Source organism: Strongylocentrotus purpuratus, unplaced genomic scaffold (assembly GCF_000002235.5).
Source record: "Strongylocentrotus purpuratus isolate Spur 01 unplaced genomic scaffold, Spur_5.0 spur5_scaffold_14, whole genome shotgun sequence".
Lineage (NCBI taxonomy): Eukaryota > Metazoa > Echinodermata > Echinoidea > Camarodonta > Strongylocentrotidae > Strongylocentrotus > Strongylocentrotus purpuratus.
Window position 1 is genome coordinate 10,516,477 of NW_022145599.1, and position 20,914 is coordinate 10,537,390.

A 20,914-nucleotide genomic window follows, 5' to 3' on the forward strand; every position below is an offset into this window, starting at 1 on the left:
TTATGTCTCATCATTATCAGCATCACTTCATTTGACCACAAACTATTATATAGCTTGGAATTACATAATGCATGATTTGTCTAGACATAATGTCACATTTAAGATGTTTTTATGTGTTTATTTCATGTTTGAGGTATCACACAAAATGGACAGTACAATTGCATATCAGAGAACAAACACAAAAGTGGATGGAATACAAAAGGCATAGAGTGCAGTACTAAAACGCACTTTGAGGCAGAAATTGCAATTTTTCAAAAAACCACACTTTGAAAATCTTGAGTAAAAAATGGCAACTATTCATGTGACAAAATACAAAACGTGTATATATATATTTCCAATTGTGAATTGCTAGCTGAAATTCTGAATGCAAGAATTCTAAAACAAAACACTCAGCTAGAAATAAATGATGAGGATGTGTATCACACGTTTCAAGTAAAACATCAAATATCAGTTTCAATCAAATTTCTGCAAGTGAGCCATTTTGTAGACTCAATGACAAATCTCAAAGATTGAATTGAAAGATAGATACTTAACGGTGCAGCATTTGTATTATACATGTACATTTGTATATATTTTAAACTCTGCTTGTACTTGTGTGGTAGACAAAATACTGAAGTTAGGAGTCAAGTGGAGTGTCGACATTTTAGAGAAACACTACAACACAGCAAAAAGAAAATAGCTTGGATGGAATTGACTGATGATAGGCGGTCTTGTAGTAATTTGTACAAAAATAGTTGATGCATGTGGTCTCAGAGCCAGCCCTGGTCCTCACACAACATTGTGATTAATTGAGAAAAGCTATGATCACTGTACACGATTAGTTATAAACTCTATAATATATAAGCTTTCTCACATCAATCCTATAAAGAGGGTGACTTCACTAGCCAGCGTGATAGCGTCTTCGATAGATCTAACTTTCATGATTACTGTTTTACGTTTCTTTTAGCGGGAGTTCGATCCCAAGCTCCGGTTCACGGAGATGGCATGGGGTTCTCTTGCCAGGGCATAGAGCCCTCTGCCAGCTGGCCAAAGTCAAAGAGATCCCCGAAGGTGCCGCTCTCATTGAGGTTAATGTTCCTGGTCTCCGCCCAAGGATGGGCGTTCCTCTCGATGGCGGGGGAAGGCGGGAGATCAAATGCAGCAAAGATATCCTCAAGCTGGACGTCAGACGGATGCAGATCAATCTCCTTGAGTTGTTCTTCGAACCAGATCGGGCGGAGGATCCTCGTTCCCGTTATCGACAGATCAAGGACGCTATCGTTGATGTTACTCTCATGCTCTGATGGAGGTGGCGTGTCCATTTCCAGCGAGTCGGACGTGTCTGACTCTTGTCCGTTGAGAATGTCCTCCGTCTTGATGCGCGTGCCTTCGATCTCAATCTCCGATTCAAAGATGGAGTTCCAACTGAAGTCTTCCTTGAGGATGCTGCTTGGCATGCTGTCATCCAGGAGGGACGCAGGCTTGTAGCTCTGGGATCGAGACATCTTGACCTTCTTAGACGACGAATGAGAGCCACTGTGTTCCGAGGCTGACCTCTTCTTTGGCATGGTCTGCTTGCGGCTGTGGTGCTTGGTATCGTCCATGTAATGGCCCTCATCCTCGCTCTCGGGCTCCGTCTTGATCTTGATGGGGAGCTCCCGGAATGAGGCGTGTCGTCTCTTCTTGAAGACACCGTTCTCGAGCTCGTCAGCATGGGCGGGGTCGATGCGCCAGAAGCCTCCCTTGCCTGGCTCGTCCTTCTTGCGAGGAACCTTCTGGAAGCACTTGTTGAGTGAGAGATTATGACGGATGGAATTCTGTAGAAAAAATACAAACAGAAAAAAAAACGGTTAATTCATAGGAAAATGAATCGCACCTAACAAACATACATTAAATTTTGAATGCAATACAAAACTAGAACAATCTGATTCCATTAATTGGTATTCTTAGAAACTTCTTAAAACTGAAGAAATTAAATATCTCTAACATGAACCTACATGTAGAAATAACTGTAGCTCCATGCTCTACACAGCCTTAATGGTAATATTGTATTTTCATCCTAAAATATTATCCTTTAATATATCTTAACACTTCAAGAGAACTCCATTAGTACAGTCTCATGCATACAGAAATGATATTACAGAAATAAGGGTAAAAAGATAGTAGCAATCGAACAATGCTACATCAGATATATATCTTGTCAAACGCAAATCACAGTAATTAAAAACAGCCATGCATCATGGCCATATGATTCTCCATCTTTTCCACACCAACAATGCCGAGCATATTGACATAGACCTCATAAAAGGATCGTAAAAATGGGGGCTATCAACTGACGATTTGACAAATGGCAAACAATAGCGAAGGAGAGAACTCTACATCCAAAGGAAATGCATACAGGTGATGAACTGGCAATGGGTTGTTTACAGGCGTTGCTAGGGCAACTCTAGAATGGCTTTGGCTTTGACAGTGAGGTGGCTACGTAGCCTGTGCGTTGTGCGGCACGCTTACTGGCGTACGTGACCCAAGCCTGAAATACAGGTCAGAGAACAAGGTCTGTGGTGACGAGGTCTAGCTCTGTGTTGGAGGATAAAAGGGAGTTGGGGGGGGGGGGGGGTTACCCCTCTCTGCATGGGGCTGTGGGCTTTTCTCCAAAACCACCCAACTCTTGCATTTTGGTGGGATCTCCCGCTCTAGGGGGGACCAACGCATTCATCTAACACAAAACAGGACCACCTATGCCTTTGTCATTCGAAGGCTGACTTTTCTTTGAATTCAGTAATGATCGACTTTGATTTTTATCACAATGCTCATATATTGTAAACAAAATTGCTGGATCATTGTTTATTCATTAAGGATCCAGTTGATATGTGTGCCATAGGTTATCTCAGGGAAAATATTGATCTCTTTCCCACAGGTTTAAATTCTAATTATTTCTTTCAAAATTGCTATGGACAGATACAATAAATAAATATCCATTTCAAAATATGTACAATTATTAAGCTACATGTACCAAGCTTTTGAATTACCACCCCAAGTCTAAACCAATATGAGCCAAGCTCAAATATCAAATCATTTTAATGAGAGAAAAAAAAAATCTGTGGAAGCATAAATATAACCCAAATCAAACGACCACTGCACCTTAATCAAATAACCACCATCGAAATGGAAGTCTGTCAACATAAGACACTATGATTTCATCGTGGGTTTGTTTACAGGGACCACAGCTGATTTTGTCAATCATTCGCCAACCAGTTGAACAAATTTTAATTCAGGGAGCATTATTAAATTTTTCCTTCTCAATTTAGTCAGCTAGCTAATACACTCTGCAGCCCAGCTAGAGCGATAGGAGGGACGGAGAATTAAGTTTCAATATTGGTCGGATTAGCAAGGCCTTCATCGCGACACAGGCATGAATGCGATGCGGTTATGTGAAGTACCGGTAGATATGAATTATATCGCTAACATCCCACTGAAAGCTCATTTTACTATGCCTATTGCGCCAGTACTCAAAATCAATGAGGTCTCCATGCAAGCCGTTCTACTTTTCTCTGCTATATGTCTAAAATTATATACCCGGTACAATACTGTCATATTCATGAAAGAGTCTTGAAATCTGAAAAATATTCAGCTTGACTGGCATTTTACATTGCATATAACTACATGTAAATGAAGCTTTTTTCCTTCTTTTACTCCACAGGGAAAATGCATATACACACTGTTTCCATGACAATAGTGATGTTTTGAAACCTAATGGAATTGCATATTGTACATGAATATATATCTGAATTTATTTTTAGGACTTTTCACATTACTCTCTCTCTCTCTCTCTCTCTCCCTCTCTCTCCTCTCTCACCCCCTCTCTCTCTCTCTCCTCTCACATCCCCCCTCTCTCTCTCCTCTCACACCCCTCCTCTCTCTCTCTCTCTCTCCTCTCACATCCACCCTCTCTGTCTCTCTCTCTCTCCCTCACTCTATTTCTATTTCTTGTGATCTCATTTCTCTTTATCATAAATTGCCTTCGTTCATGATACATTGTAGAGCGTGTGAGTTTATAGTTTGCATTTATTTGGCAGTTAAGCTGACTGCAATAATCCTTAATCTATTATGAATGCATTAGGGTAGCTCTCAGTGCAATGTAAAATTGGCAAAAACTGTGGCTGCATGTATGATATGCACCTATTGAAAATACTGTAATGGATCACACGGAATCAAGACTTATACAACTATTCTGCCATTATGAATACTGTGAGCAGACCAGTGGCTCGCTCAAATAAAAACAGACTAAGTATACTCATAAATCATTCCCTAGCTTGTCCCCATATGTGGCACCACAATAGAATCCCATCGTGCTCAACTCAGAACTATAGACGCCTCAGCCGGCCAACAATGGCCAACTTATTAAAAATGTGTATTCTACAATCAAGTTTGGATTAGGTTGAAGGAAAATAACATTCTCCCAAATCGTGACCATTTTTGGATGAGTGAAATATATTCAGCCTATCTCCGGTATCGAATTCACAGATCAAAAGAGCACACAACATTTTATCAGCAAACATATTCAGTACTAGAATGAAGCTAGGGCAAAATTATTCATAGGTTAGTTTTATCTCCTGATAATAAAATCTACCTTGAAATTTGCCAGCCTTGGATTTGATGTGCACTAGAATCAAATTTATATAATATTAATTTCCTCAGACAATGCTATTGCCTGTCACACACAATGTAATGTAACTGTTTTATTAATTGCCTCGGTAGGCTCAGTTTCCATTATATTTCATACAGCCTTTTTGCCTTCGTTGCAATTTTCCAAATTACTGGTGAGCTTGATAATGTATTGTTAAAAAATTCATCTAATTGAAGTTAGTGAAGGTCGTGGTGGAGAGGCCTAGATAAAAAAAATGGTTGAATCCAAGGAGATTGCATGCTTATATTACACTGTACTTTGGCGCCTATAATAATTCATACAAAATATTCTCTCTCTCTCTCTCTCTCTCTCTCTCTCTCTCTTTCTCTCCCTCTCTCTTTCTCTCTCCATCTCTCTCATTTCATGTTTGCCCTGCAATATCTATTAATCAGTAATTTATCTTCTCCCCTCTCCCACAAGATACGTGCCTCCTACTTTCCCCAACCTTTTTTTTTTTCTCTCTCTCTGGATTAAAGATTGAATCAATTCATTACACACGCATGCCATTATGTGCAGACAAATTTATTAATATTAGAATTTAGAAGCAATTGGGAGGCATTGGAATGGCTCTGCAGTTGAATGTTTTCACATGGCTAATCTAGCTTAATGAGGTTGACTCTAGAATAGAATGTATTTCAAGAGCTTCAAGTAAAAATCTAGGGGCAAAAACAAAAACAAAATAAAAATAGGCCCAGGCTTCCATCGCCAATTTGAAGTAATTCTGTGAATCAAATCCTGTCTTTTCCTTCAAGACGATCAAGATTTCTAATGATGAATCATTTCTAGTTTGTTTGTGCTACATGGAAATATTAACTTTCAAATCTTGTAAGATTTTATAACCATAAATTTATAGAGTTAAACACATGCACATTGTATTTATTTTCCAATCATATTAAAAAGACAAATAACATATGACATAAAACGAAATGAAACATAACAGAATTAAAAAAAATAAATACATGTGTATATAGATTGCTTAAAAATGATTGGCTGGATTGCCCGTTCAGTGTCATAAAAATATATGACACTGTTCTTCCTGGGGGTCCAGTGAGTATCTCACTCACTGGTGAATATATAAATATGAACATACATGTACATTTTATATAGTTAATGCTGAAGTTTAAGTCAAGTTCTTAATCGTAATCGCCAGAAATCATAACAAATGCTAATTATTATCATTTTCAACTAATTTGAGATCCTTATAGCCTGATACGAGCAATAGTTACAAATTTGTCAACAGCATTTAAAGGGACTGTGCATACGTGTACAAACATGTATACAGTAGCATTTACCCATCACAATACCATTGTCCGAACGGCATCCATCTTAATAAAGCAAGGATTGGATCGATGGATGGAGAGGTATTCCAATAGAGAAGGGGCTCTCGATGACAATAGCCCTGGCTCTCCATGGCGTATAAACCAATCAATACTGGCACTGCTAGTCCATTTAACCCGACAAGACCAGGCCTTGCTCAAACAAAAGAGCTTTCTTCAAGATGCATCTTCTTTTCATAACTTTTGAAGCGGCCCCTTCTTCTCCCCCCCCCCCCTCGATATCTCTCTGTCCTCTGTTTCCCCCCTTTTCATCAGTGTTCCTGACTAAATAATGCCTGCTTTTGTTGTTTGTGTTCAGTGCGAAGCCTCTCTTTTTCATCTTTGATCAGCTCAGTTGATGTGTGAAGACTTTGGATGTTTAATTGGGATTCAAATCCTGTTCGAACATGCTCAAAGTGTTTTCCTTTTATAGACCCCCACTTCAGGTAAAGGGTATTGTTTGATCTTACATTATTTACATTGCATTGCTACATCATTGTAAAGGAAGTTATCAAGTCATTACCGCACATTATCATGTAAATTTATCATACTTGCATAAAAAGACCCCAGATATTTTGTGACATAAAATGAATGATGCTAAAAAAGCATCATGGATTTTACCTTCAATTTGATTTAAACTTATCTAATCATCATACAATGACATGCATGGCATGCACCTCCCCCCCTTCAGCCTTTAAACTTCTATTAAATCTTCTTTTTCAATCGCTCTTGCTACATGTACGCTTGTTGTAAATTTATTAAAAGAACATTGCAAATGATTCCAGAGTCACGTACACGTAGGCTGCATGCCCCTTTTTATCAGAGGTTTATTATCCTTTTGTTCTTTCAAATGTCAGGGATATTCATTTATTTGGCCCGACACACTTTTGTGTCCTTTAAACACGTTCAATAAATTGTATATAATGAACATTCAATCAATACTTGCATATGAATAGGCAGACCCTTTCTGCCACTGACAGGGCAGTTCAAAAGACAATGAGAACAAGGAAAAAAAGAATGATTTATACTAAAAGTGGTTCAAATCAATAAAAAGGTCAATTTACGTGTAATGGCAAAAGAAATTCAGTGGCTGTCAATAATTCATTGTCCGGCATTTTTATATCTAGCTTTCCTTCAATACATCTCCAATCGAAGCAAGTTTTTCCCTGCGAGCCTTTGACGTAGAATCACAGACACGTTTCAGCTACTGCCACTTATATAGATGATCAATAACTGTGCAACACACTTCACTGCTGATTGAAATTTTTCATCAAGCTAATCGAAAATTCAGAGAAATGATCGAGAAAGAGCGATCTAATTGTCTGCATCAGTAGTTGGGATTGTATCAAATATTTAGCATATTTTTTTTTACATCTTTTTTTAAATTATTGCTGGAACATGCCAGCAAATTTCAATCCATTTAACATACAAGATTTTCATAGGGTTTCATACTGCATGCATGCATGTATTTACATGTACACTGACATGTCAGAATGAATATCAGAGATAATGTAGAATGACATTTCTCCTTTCTGAAGATCATTTTATAAATTGGAATTATATTCCAGCTTAATTCTACTGCACAAGTACTACATGTACGTCATGACAGCACCAAAGTGGCCACACAATTGATCTTCTACAGAACAGAGATCCATCATAATGGCTAAACGAATATCTAGGTCAGTCCAATTCCGAAGGTCAGTTTGAGCAAGAAATTTGACCCGAGCGCCTTTTTAGTGGAGTGAATTTAATATTCCCATGCCCGTTACTTACACCTGCCCTCTCTCATAATAGAGTTTGACAAATTTAGACTTCCATATCTGACGTCAATGGTCATATTTTATTCATTAAAAAGGAAAAAAACCTCAGCATAGAATTTCTATGTCTATTTGAACTGCCGATGTACAAGGTACAGGTATATTACATGTATGCCGTTACAGATCTGGCTACACAGGAGTATTTGCCTCAAATTATACATTTTCAATTCTTCAATTTAAAGTTTATGAAACGTATTTCAATTTTTGTTTCTTCTTTCAAAAAAAAAGAATTATCTGAAATTTTCCATCATCTAATTCACACGGTATATTTGTGTATTTTTGATAGATTTAGAATTGTACTCTTCTCTGGAAAAAGCACTACAAAATCTGCAAGCTACATGTAACCTTTAAAACACTAGATCTCAAATAAAATATGTCGATAAAAAAACTCTAGTGTCAGTCCCCACAATATGTAGAGTGTATTATGCATGCTGCTACTGCCAGTACTGAAATTGAACACAGAAATTCCTCTTGGTGACCTTAAGGTGACCTCAGAGTGACCCAACATTGACCTTGAGATGACCAGACAGGGATTGAGGGCTGAAGGTTGGTGTGGGATTACACCCTCAGGGGCAGAGACAGATAAGCCCATCAGAAGTCTGCATTCTTTGGAAGTGAGGAGCTTTTAGTGACTGTGACCTCTAAAGGTCAAACTCCATGAATCACTGCAGGGGGGCTTAGTGGTTTCAGACCTTTTGGAGTTGGCAGGTAAAAAAAAACCAAGGAAATTTTCATCCTCTTTATTAAGGCTGACAAAGGAAGAAACTACAACTAGCTTGGCTGCAGTGAGGGGCTTTACCTTTTACAAATACATCCTGTTCATGGCTCTAATTCTTTGCAGTTTCATACAATAGTTTATTTTCCCCATCAAAACCTCACGCCATCACTAAATTAACCATTACACATTACCCCCACACTCCCAACCATTCTGTCTATTTGTAAGCATCTCCCCCTCTCTCTTTCTCTCTCCCCCGCCTCCTTTGTTCTCCCTCTTTCTCTCTCTCCCTCCCCTTCCTAATATATCCCCCTCCTCCTCCCCCCCCCCCCCCCCCCCCCCTTTCCCCCTTTCTCTGTCTGTCTCTCTCTCTCTCTCTATCCTCAGCCAACTTTCTAAGAAAGTGCTGGAGGCTCTGTCAGGAACAAGATGGTATTCATGAACTCCAGGATGTGTTTTGTTATGCAGCAGGGCACTATTCAAAGAATGCTATTCAGCAGGGTTCAAGTATCAACACAACAGACTGTGTCTCTATTTGCACTTGGACCAGTTCAGAGCAGGTAGAACATGTCAAGTGTTTTAAAGTCAAAGACAAAGATGGCTATAATCTAGAGTCTAGTCATGCTAGTTTCAACATGCTACTACAAGTACAACCAAACAAGTAGGTCAGTAAATGCAACATAGAGAAAAGAAAGGAGGGGAAAGGAGAAAAAATGTGATGGCAAAAAGTAAAATTTAAAAAGAATGGATCTTTGATATTTACCTGCCAACTAGGATCAGCAACTTGGTAGTACTTGAAGTTTTCCGTTATCCATTTGTAGATCGATGACAGAGTGATCTTGTGTTTCTTGGACTCTTTCATAGCCATCCATATGAGAGTCGAGTAAGAGTACGGAGGCTTAATGCTCGAGTTCGTCTTGTAGTCTATCTTTTGGTCCAGTTGGACAGGACTCTGATGAAGATGGTGGTGATTGTGATGGAGATGGTTATGTGACGACACCTTTGAGATCTTGAACTCGGAATGCGAGTGCTTGTGATGAGAGTTTGAGATCTTGACGATGCCGTTGCCCCCCTTGTGGATCTGCAGGGCGCTCTTGATGCTGTTTTGGATTGAGAGCGGGGTGGGGCTGCTGGGAGGGGTGGGGTGCTGGATGCGCATGATGCGAAGGTTCTGCAACCAGTTCAGACTTGTCAGACTGTCGTCCAGATTGTCTTCTTTGGGTTCTATCTTTGGGATTTCCATGACGGGCTGGTTCTTGATGATCCAATTTTGTTTGAATTTCACAGCAGCCTCTTTGGTGCTCAGCAAGGGGATGGTGACGGTTGCGACTTTGGCAGCAGCCATCTTGGATTGTGGTTGTATCCTTGTGAAGCAAATCAATTTATGGCCAGTTTCCTTTCCACAAATTCCTGTAAGAAAAATCATCATGACTTGACATTAATATATAAGTACCACATTTTTACCCGTTAGCTGTAGACCTACACAATATATGTCATAATCTCATATCATAAGAAAAGCCCTAGAAGTCTACCCCACCCACTTTTTTAGTTTATGAACAGCACAATTTATAAAGCTAGCAAATTCAAAGTTGACCTCCAAGTCTAACGCTCCCACTGTTTCCCAGTATTAACACTAACGCTTGTAAGTTGTACGCTTGTAATAGACTATTATAAGGCAGTGGGCCTATTAAAAACAAAATTAACACGATTTGATTTCTTTTAGCTTGAAAAAAAAAATCACAATATTTGTTTACCTCAGCCACAGAAAGCAAGTTAAGTCATTCACTCACAAACCATTCATCAACCCCATCCAACTTTATTATGCAAGACATTAGTAGCTAGCTAGCCTGGCCACATGTGCGCATGCACTTTGTTTACATGTTGCGCGCGTAAAGCGGAAGTTATTGTGCGCGTATTTGCGCGCATTGTCATTGTCTCAAAACTAGTTCAATGACGTCACTGACTAACAGGTGGAAACAGGTGCTTTCCCTAATTATCATTGGAGATCTAGGGATGCAGTCAAAAATCTGCTTACGGTTTGGCATTTGAATAAATTAATTACATAACCATTGCTAAACTTGACAAAATGACACGATAACAAATGATCAATGAGATTATCATGCTTATGGTTAAAGGAAAAAAAATGAAGACAAGGAAAACATCAAAATTATGAATACAACAAATGTAAAGAATAGTTGTGTAGCTGATAAAATCAATGTTGGGTGAGCTAGAATTTGGTAGATAACATCTAAATTAGAAAAGTCAGTGAGTAAACAAATGTAAACAACTAAAGTCCCTCGTGTCTCACACTGTCACAGTCACAGTTTAATAAAATAACTTACCAAAATTGACGAAGGCGAATTCGGAGGCACCAAATTCACAAAGTTGCAAACACAAGTGAAATGGCTTCTTCGTAGTAGAATTATATATAAAATCCTGAATTAATCACAGTTTGAAGGCAAAGTGGACAGTGAAAATGAGTGGTCAAAACAACCACTTGTTATGATGGTTGCTGCGATGGTGCAACAGGTCGTGGCACAGTGGTGGTATTGTATGCCGGTATAGGTCCAAGCCCATTGGCGCGAGACAGAATTTTGTAGGCGTCCGAATGCGACCCAGTCAGCTGGTAGACTGGGGATCGAGGAATCATAATACACATCAACATGTGAATGAAGCATCACGTCGCCACGTAGCAACAGCGTAAACCATGATCAACAACCGTAAGCGGGCTTCTCATTGGTCGACTCGCCGCTGCACAGCTCAGGTATAGGGCTTCGCAAAGTGGATCGACTTGTCTTGCTTGCAGAACCTCTCTGCTCGAAATGAGAAATAAACAAATGAGACTTTCGCCAAAATTATAGCAATTATCAATGAAAAACGAGACCTTATATTCACCGCATTATACCCCCACGTAATTAGATGGAAATTAATGCTAAGAAGTATTTCTACTCTCATTTTTTCATTCTTGGTTAACGATGGCAGAAATTAAGGCGGTCTCGAAAGTAGAATAGTATTAATAGTGCAACACCACATCCTGCATTTTATAGCATCGGGAGAGATAATTCAACAAATTAAAAATGTATATCTTTTCGTCGAAAGCTATCATCATCTCACCTCCTCAATCAATCTCATCTCAAATTAATGGAATTAGTAGCGAAGAGAGATCCTTGTAATTAGCCAAATTTACCTGATATCAAATTTTGACAACGCTACCAATAGGAAATCTAAAAGAAACCATTGAAATCCGTGAAACACAAGAAGCTGTCATGGAGGAAACCATCGTTACATTTAAAAGACTTTATATGTGTCTTCTTTTTTATATAAAGAATTTGTCATTAACAGAAAACGTATGTGGTTGAGTATATTTGGGAACTCTTTACAATCAGAAAATGTGACGCAATGAACTGGGAATGAACTACCAATATTCTGTAGACCCTGGACCATGCGTAGTTTTGAACCCTGCCCTTTGATAACAGACGAACTATAAAACAATACGAAAACGAAAATCCGGATTCCGAAGTCCACAAGATAATGTTGGTTGAAATCTATTCTAAGATAAGATATATTATGTCAAACGAAACGAATGTTGAATCATTGAATATGTCTTCTGTGTTTGATATTTCTTTATAAAGATGTTCAAAATATACTTCTTAATTGTCAAACGTCTATTCAGGCTCAACAAATTATTGGCTATTTTCTATCATTTTGAAGTTGACCGACCCTCCCCCCCCCCCCCGTTTTTCTGATTTTTGTTTTAATAAATTTGTTCTTCTGTCCGTCATCTCAATGTTTTTTTTAATAAATAGCCTTTCTCTTTCCTATTTCTCGTCCTCTCTATCTGCCCCTCCCAACTCCTCCCATCCCAAACATCTTTCTACACCCCCTCCCCTTCTCTCCCTCACCCTCTCTCTCTCTCTCTCCCTCTCTCTCCCTCTCTCTCTTTCTCTCTTTCTCTCTCTCGTATGACATAGGTGGATACAGACCGATCAGTTACCGCACGTCGCTCACTGAAGGCAGAAGACTAAAAACAAATATGTATATAGTGACAGGAGAGTGCTTCGAGAGTGAGAGACTTGAAGAAAAAGAAAAGAGACAAAAGCAAAGCAAATAGACGCAATTAGAACACAAGTATTGCAAAAATAGAAGCAAACGTCACATGAAGCAGCATGCATCACCTCAATACCACATCTCTTCATCATGTATACACTATCGACACTATACCGTTTATACGTGCTCTGATGAAGGCTGGAGTGAGGATTTAAAGATAAAGTTGAGTTCTAGCCATGCAATTGCATTGTGAAAGAAACGGTGTGGAATCGATCAGAAAAGGTTGTTCATCTCGCATATAAGTATCGGTGTGTACTGCCAGGTTCTGGAATCATCAAAATGATAAGAAATCTGGCCCAGTTTTGGTAAAGTTACAAGCACTGTACACAGAAATATGTATATGGGACTACACTAACATGTGGCATAAAAATCCGTCCCGATCGTTATGCTGTTACATGCCATATTTAGAATATTAAGACGTTTGAAGAGCCATTCTTTTCAGGGAACATTTTTTAGCTGATGTTCTTCCACACTTGCATAATACAATGATAACGCTCACAAATTATTTTTCACCTCTTCCCAGAACTCAACCTAATTCTCTTTAAGCCATCCTCATTTAAGCCATCCTCATCAGTTTCACCTATCTCCTTTTCAGAAGCCGATTACTTTGACCTTAATTATCATTGGTTGACTGACCGCATAGTTCCGGGTCAATGTCGGGTATTATCAATAGCAATCGATGCGATTGCTATTATCTTGCTTCACCAGTGAGTGCAATTGTTCAATACCTTCATTAGGAGTTCATCTTGATTGATTGGGCGTGTAGAGGAAGAAGGTCAAGTTCACGCAGGTATTCCCCTGGAATCACTGGGTCACGATCTTGCGAATTAGATGCCATGTTGAATCTGTATATAAGATTTTCCAAAGATCACGTTTTTAATTTCCTCTTTAATTTTTTTCCATATTGCGAAGAAAGGGAAGAATACTAACATTCTTCTTTTCTCTCATCCACGCCCTTTCTTTTTGATACTCTCTCTCTCTCTCTCTCTCTCCCTCGCTGATTTCGTAGAAATCGGAGTTCTCGATCACTTCCATTTCTCGTCCTTTCACTCATTATGTGTGCGCCCCCCCCTCTCTCTCTCTCTCTCTCTCTCTCTCTCTCTCCCTCTCTGTTTTCATCCCCCTCTTAGCTCCCACTATATAAATATCCCCTTTCTACAGTAATAACATGACAATATTAGGGCATTCACTCATATCCTTCTTCACCATCCTTCTTGATACGCAATGCCATGTAATCAAAGAAAGATATATTGATAATTGCATGTTTCATTAATTGTTTCGGTCTCAAATTCAATATACGATGTTTCGATTTATAAGGAGTGCTTCTCCCCCAGTTTGAGTTCCCTCCAATACCACTTACCTTGCAATTACTATACAATTTCGGCCTCCTCTGTACCTTGCATCGGTTTTGAAATTGCCCTCACTAAGATTGATCTTTTGTGCACAGTGTTTTATTTTTCTGATTAAAAAAACTATATCTAAAAAGAAAATTATGTTTTCACGATAATCAAATTAATATAACATAATCAATTGACATTATGTATTCAAACTCATACGTATGATTATAACAATCGTACATTATACCGAAATACATTTTAAATTAAAATTAGCATACCGGCATAATCATGTGAATAGTATTACATGTAATGGAGGTTTATTGAACAGTCGATTGTGAATTGATACCATGTCAATCTTAATTTAAGTGTCTGGTGTTTTCTACCGAATTGTGATTCAGGTGAGGAATAAGTGCCCCTATTAACGTCAACGAACAATAATCCTTAACTGTATTAATGTCTTAGGGAAATCAATGACGTATTTTGATGAAGACTGGCAGGTAAGTCTCAAAACAATACCTTTCAGAACAATTAATGGAGATCAAGTGTCTCTGAAACGTTGATAGAATGACATTATTTGTAAAGAAGATCAAAAACCCTACTCGCAGAGTGTTATCGCAGATCAATATCACTACATGTATCTTTGTTAATCTCTTCGTGCTTATTTGGGGGATTAGAGAAGACCAGGTAAAAAGGTATCGAAGACTTTGAAATGTGCGATCGTGACGATGATATCATACTACATAATCCGGACACAATTTAGACACAAGAGTACTGGATCAAGCTGAAACTGATTAATCTTGAACGACTTTGAGAAGGTGGTTTTATTCAAAAATCGATACGTTTCTCCTAAATCATTGGTGGTGTTATTATCTCCCAGGTATACTATATGAACGACGGATTATGTCTAGTTTCTTTGGTTTCATTTCGCTTCAGACCAGTGAATACTAGTGAATGGAATATCTCCAGTAATCCGGGAGGGGACCAACGTGAATCATAAAAGGGCGTCCGTGTTATAGGACAATAATCATTGGTCCAAACACTTGGCCTATCCTTTAATTGTGAATGCATGTCCAGTTTCTTTTATACAAGGAGATAAGCCTTCATCCTATACACCATCGATTATCTTCACAATAAGACAAAATGACGTGAAACGACAAGTAGTGTGGGTAGGTGTGTGTGTGTGTGTGTGTGTAAAGGTGCGTGTATGTGTGTGTGTGTGTGGGGGGGGGGATTCATGCCTCAGGGGCGTATCTAGTTTTTTGCCAGGGGGGGGGGGGGTGGTTAACCCAGTGGCGGATTCAGGATTTTCCAAAAATCGCGCCGTTTTACTGTTTTACTTTTTGTTCTTCTTTTTTTCTTCTCCTTCCCCCCTTTTTCTCACTTGGCCGCCCAAGGGGGGTTAAACCGCCGACCCCCCCCCCCCAACTAGATCCGCCCCTGGGCCTAGGGTGGATTTCCAACTATATTCAATTTTGACTGGGAGTGCTAAGATTCAAATGTTCATAATGTCAATATAATTTACTTGACATGGCTAGGGGTACAATGAAGATTTAAAAAATTCACCTAAGATGCAAAATTAGAATTATGTGGTGTTTCATAGTTCTTTCCTGTCATACAAGGGGTATGGTTATCCCGATGTAATCCAAAGAGAATCTGGGCCCGTGTTAGCTTATAAAGAGTCTTACAAATTCGTAACTTGAAATTGATCGCAACTGCTATCCATTAAGTACAAAGTTGCATTTTGCGATTGTTTTGAATCAATCGCAACTTTATACGACACAGGGCCCTGGTGTAAAAAATGAAAAATGAAAACATCTTTGCAAGGGAAATCAAAAGAAAATTCATTACTGACATGAGAACTATATTTTGATTGTGAATGTGTTCGAAAGTCAAGGAATATGTATATTTTACTGGGGTTACCCTAGCAACTTGTCCTGTTGAAATAAACTATAAAATTGAAAGTTCGTATATAGGTTAACATTTGCACGATGAACGTAAAGCATATCTCTTTTTTTATCTTCTTCAAGAGTCTATTGGCGTATTAGACCGAATGGACAGACAGAAGAAGATAATGACCGACCTTTGAAGTGGATGTGATTATGTCTGAAGTGGCTCAAAATCATGGTCCAACTCACACGGTACTTTAGGGGGTACGACAGGTGGATGTACTTGATCAGATTTTACACTGCAGGTACCAATCGCTCCTTCAGGTAAACATCGTTAAAGGCATTGTCTTGTTTGTGAATGGATGATGAGATTTCACGCTGGTGTATTGACCCCCGAAACCAATTGGCATACCTCAATTACACATCAACAACGATATATAAACAACGTCATATAAGGGGGAAAGATCTAATCATTTACCGAACCATCAATATAAAGGTATTACAAAGTTTTGGTATGGGGTCATGAATTTGGTTTAAATTAACACATTGGAAGCATATGCGATAGTTGTCGCGGTTGAAATCGAGTCTAAAGTGATGAAATTGTAAATAATAAATTATATAGCGCCAAGCGCCAAGACTGATATTACTTTAGCTCTAAAACAATGTTTCTTGACTATACAATCGACCAAGTTGCGATTTCCGTTTGGAAATTATATATCAGAACTGCATATCACGGTCGCAGCTACCATGGAATGGCCTTAGTCCTCATTTGAAATATTTGAAATTTACCGGGAGCAGGGTAAATTTTTGATTATTCAATTTCTCGAAAGCAGAAGTGTTTTAGGGGCTAAATTTTCTAGTGCTTAACATCCACAGGGACATCCAAATATATCAATATTTTAAAGAATTACTATCAATCCAATTTTCAAAATTTCCCAAAACTTTGCATTACCTTTAAAAGCATTACATTGCATCAATTGTCCCCAAATTATGTTTGTGGATCCTCTGATGTATATCAGATATGTTTACGTGCATTACGTACATTTCAAGCCTAGATGATTCTTGTTTACTATAAACATCCACTTTGTGCATCAGACCCTTATCGAATCCCTTTTACCACAACTCTGGCTGGTCCGTAATAAAACGACGCCAACAATTATACTTAGGAGAAGTTGTTGACGAACATTGCAGTGTCTCGCCCACTGATCAACGACTTCTCAGAATTGTTCTCCTTTCTTGCAAAGTTCCCCAACAAAAAGAAGAAGAAACAAACAACAATTTTAAATCAACAACAAAAAATACAATATAAAAAATTTTAAAAACAAAAAAACAAACTAGTCGGTGGCACTGACCTCTAGGTCATCTAGGTCAGTGGTCGGTGGTATAACGTAGCGATATCTCCTTGGTGGTATGTAAGTTAGGCATCTCTTTTTCCAAAGCCAGTTTTTTTTTTGATGTTCTTCAATTGACGTATTTTTAAAAAATAATAAAGCGTATATCAAAGTATCTTACAATAAAATACGATAGCATCATACTGTTTGTAGAGCATATATCTGAACTCTTCATGGTGATCGAAATTCATATCGTAGAATACAGACGATCGCAAAGACTTTCGAATAATAACCTCGGGCAATTTCATTAGCTTTGTGCATCAACTTTTGAAATGTGCAAAAAGCACAATTCAAGCAAATTAATATTTATATAAATTCCATTTCTTTTGGTCATATCAAAAAACTACTCAAGTATTAAAATTGTACAAATGACATATCATATAATCAGAACTGGTATTGACATCGCCCTGTCTAGCGATCGTTTTCATAGTACTAACATTTGCTTACGAGGATATTCTGTACCATGCATTGTGTCCAAATTGGTGGCTAAATTTAATCAAACAATGTTGGAATGGAATACAAACAAAAGGTTTAATCTGTTGTATTTCAAAGAATTACCACCCGGACAATGAGTAGATCGAACTTTGAACTTTGAACTCTGAACTTTGAACTTAGAGCGTCATGTAGGTAGAAGTATCCGGGTAGTCCTATTGTTGCAGATATCGTAGAAAAGTAGTTATCTGGTTTGTAATCGGGGAGGGGGGGGGGATAGATGTTACATAATCAACTAAATACTCAGCGTAAATGAGGCAGTCCCGCTTATCAGATAAGGATATGGATACCTTCAGTTTTCCAGTTTTGATTACTTTCTCCATCATGCACCGACTCTCCTCTCCCTCTCTCCAGTTCATTCTATAATTCTCCTGTTGAACGGCCGTTATATTATCCATTTGTTCCATCCCAGAAATTCACTTCTTTTAATCCTATCAAAAAGCATTCATATTTTCCCATAATCGTTTTCATTATAGCCTATGGATATAATTTTACGTTTGTTGATTTTATGTAAACTACATTTATTTTATTTTTTATTTTTGTCAGACCCTGTTTATTAAGGTATATTCTATTTTTTTGAGTAAACCTTTCTTCTATTTTTGAGTAAGCTTATATTACTTTAATATTGTTGAACCCCTATTTAAAGTGTACCTTTAAACTATGTTTCTATTAAGATCACCTCTCTGGTATATGCTACTGGTGAAACAAAGAGATGGGAACAAAAAGATCCCTATTTTATAGGCCTTGTTTATGTCTTAAACCCAGACCACTTCCTTTATTCGTAGAGTACATAAATCATGAATGACCAGTGGATACACTTACTGGTACCCCTTTGTCTTGGGGATAGGGAATAGTGGGGTTGTTTGCCTGGTTTGGAAGAAAGATTGGCTTTCTCGTTGAGAGCAAGTTTAGACTTCAAGGCAGATAGACGTGTGATGTAACTTCCCCCAGAAGTTACTATGTCGCAGCTTTTTAAGACCTGCCTTGATTTTGTTTCTTAACAGGTAAGCGAACACTCACCTTCCTAAAAGTATATTCATGTTCTATTCTATTAAATTATAGAGATATCACAAGTTCCTAATGCAATTTGAATTAATTGTATGATATTGTTTAGTGTGATTCTCCTTGCGTTGGAAAACCCATTGTATTATATTTTCATGTGTTTGTCCCTTAACTTTTGATACAAGATGGTTGTGACTGTGTATGAATTAAGATACCACTTTCCACAAGCCAGACATTTTTATAGATATTTCAGTCATTGTAAAATACTTTTGATTAGATAGTTTAGTGATAGCCCAATAACTACTTGTAAGACGATAAATACTCTTGTTGAATTACTGTGTTCCATATAAAGAAGAATTATTATTGATTAAGTAGGAGAGCAAGTTTAGACTTCAAGGCAGATAGACGTGTGATGTAACTTCCCCCAGAAGTTACTATGTCGCAGCTTTTTAAGACCTGCCTTGATTTTGTTTCTTAACAGTTTCACCATGGTTCCACCATGGTTCCACTTCCATTTCCCTCGGGACAAGAGTTGGGACTGCTGTCGTTGTTCAGGCAACGCTCTCCGCCTGATCGATGTATTTAGTGCTTACTGACGAACGACTTGTGTTTTATCATTTGTACTTCATATGAACATCTATTCTTTTCTTCTATTCCCTAATATGTTTCTACTGTACAGTGTAGTTTACTTTGCTCTTTTGCTATCATTCTTGTAATAAACATTGTAAAGCTTTGCATGTAGCTGTTTTTGTAATATTGTTGTTTGAAATCGAAATGCCAGTTGTCACACTGGGAATTTATTATCGGTGTACCTTCGACACTGAATATTAATAAATACCTCTTTGGAATTATCATTGGCACAAAATATATGTTTCAGACTTATGTATTTTAATGGATCTCCGTGTTTACTAATCTTAATTAATTGAACCGGCGCAGGCATATAAGGCCTGTGTAACATTTTTTTGTAATTTGGCAATTTTTTCTTCTTCGATGTACCATGTCATTGCAGTTTGAAAAAATATGCAAATATCATACTATTTACATACCAGAGTTTTGTATCCAAACTGGAATTATACAGCAAAAAAATCCACGTAGATAGGTAGGAATATTGCAATTAATTGCATTTCAAAAGATAATCATCACACGAGTTGACCTCTGAGTACAGGTGAACGGAATCTGTATTGTGACGTCCCGGCCACTCATTCACTACGTCACAATAGTCCCAGCAAGCCAATCGATGTTGATATTGACAGCTTTTTGATTGAATATCCACAGTTCATTCGTGGCTCCAATTGTCTCTTACAATTTCAATATCCTAATCAGATAGTTGACTGCTCTCTTCCCTAAATATTCAAATTGGAAGGTATCCATTGTTGATTTAATCCGAATGCGGATCTTTTTTGTCTTGAAGATAATTTCGATAAGAACGTTAGAAACTTTTTTAAATGTCGTTCATAAATCCCAGTTGATTGATTTTTATGTAGGAGGAAGAAAATTTAGAAAAAATGATCAGATCTCTTTCAAAAAAAGTTTTCTGGTATGTTGAAAGATATAAATCAATAACATCAGTCTTTCGATCTATTATAATGTCAATTATGGGAAGCGTTGCCTGAAGTTGTGAGATAGTATGAAAATAACACATTTTTATACACCAACCAGCGGGTTCTTTTTTGTGACCGTAGCCTTTGTGATCAGTAATGATGGCTAGCTGAGAATTCTTAATCTTTTTTTGGGGGGGGGGGTATTGGATACCGATTCTTTTTATGAAATGAATCCAATGATTGTAATCTTGGCAATTGTATTTTTTTTTTTTTTTTTTTTTTTTTACATCATTGGGATTTTTGAAGAAGCAAAGGAGCACGTGAAAAGGAAGGAAATATACTCATTGTGTATTTTTATACATTCGCACAAATTGCATCAAATTTAATTACATGTCATATATTGCGTTTGTCTTTAACCAAAGGTTTAGACCAGTTGGCATGCCGAATAACGCCATATAGAATCAAATTTGATTTTAAATGTATAATATTATCGATAAATGATAGGCATGTGTACTATAAATTAAAATAATAATAAAAAGGTTTTCGACGCTTATAGTGAAATGTCATTACGTCTGAGAATATACCCAAACATATTGAATGAAAAAAATCTCTGACGGCCGATTGGCATATTTCAACAAGTTCTA

General features: G+C 37.8%; 1 protein-coding gene and 1 long non-coding RNA gene across 2 annotated transcripts; one reads left to right on the top strand and one right to left on the bottom strand.

Annotated features, from left to right (window-relative positions):
* Positions 1 to 519: 519 nt before the first annotated feature.
* On the bottom strand, positions 520 to 11,132 carry FoxJ1 (forkhead transcription factor J1). Its single transcript, NM_001079545.1, is given in 3 exon segments — positions 520 to 1,796; positions 9,278 to 9,924; positions 10,857 to 11,132. Coding segments are annotated over 2 exon segments (1,407 nt in total). The 5' UTR covers positions 9,860 to 9,924; positions 10,857 to 11,132; the 3' UTR covers positions 520 to 971.
* Positions 11,133 to 18,333: 7,201 nt separating this feature from the next.
* Positions 18,334 to 19,594, top strand: LOC115923474. Its single transcript, XR_004063904.1, has 2 exons — positions 18,334 to 18,731; positions 19,211 to 19,594. It is a non-coding gene; the product is annotated as an uncharacterized LOC115923474 (long non-coding RNA).
* The last annotated feature ends 1,320 nt before the right edge of the window (positions 19,595 to 20,914 follow it).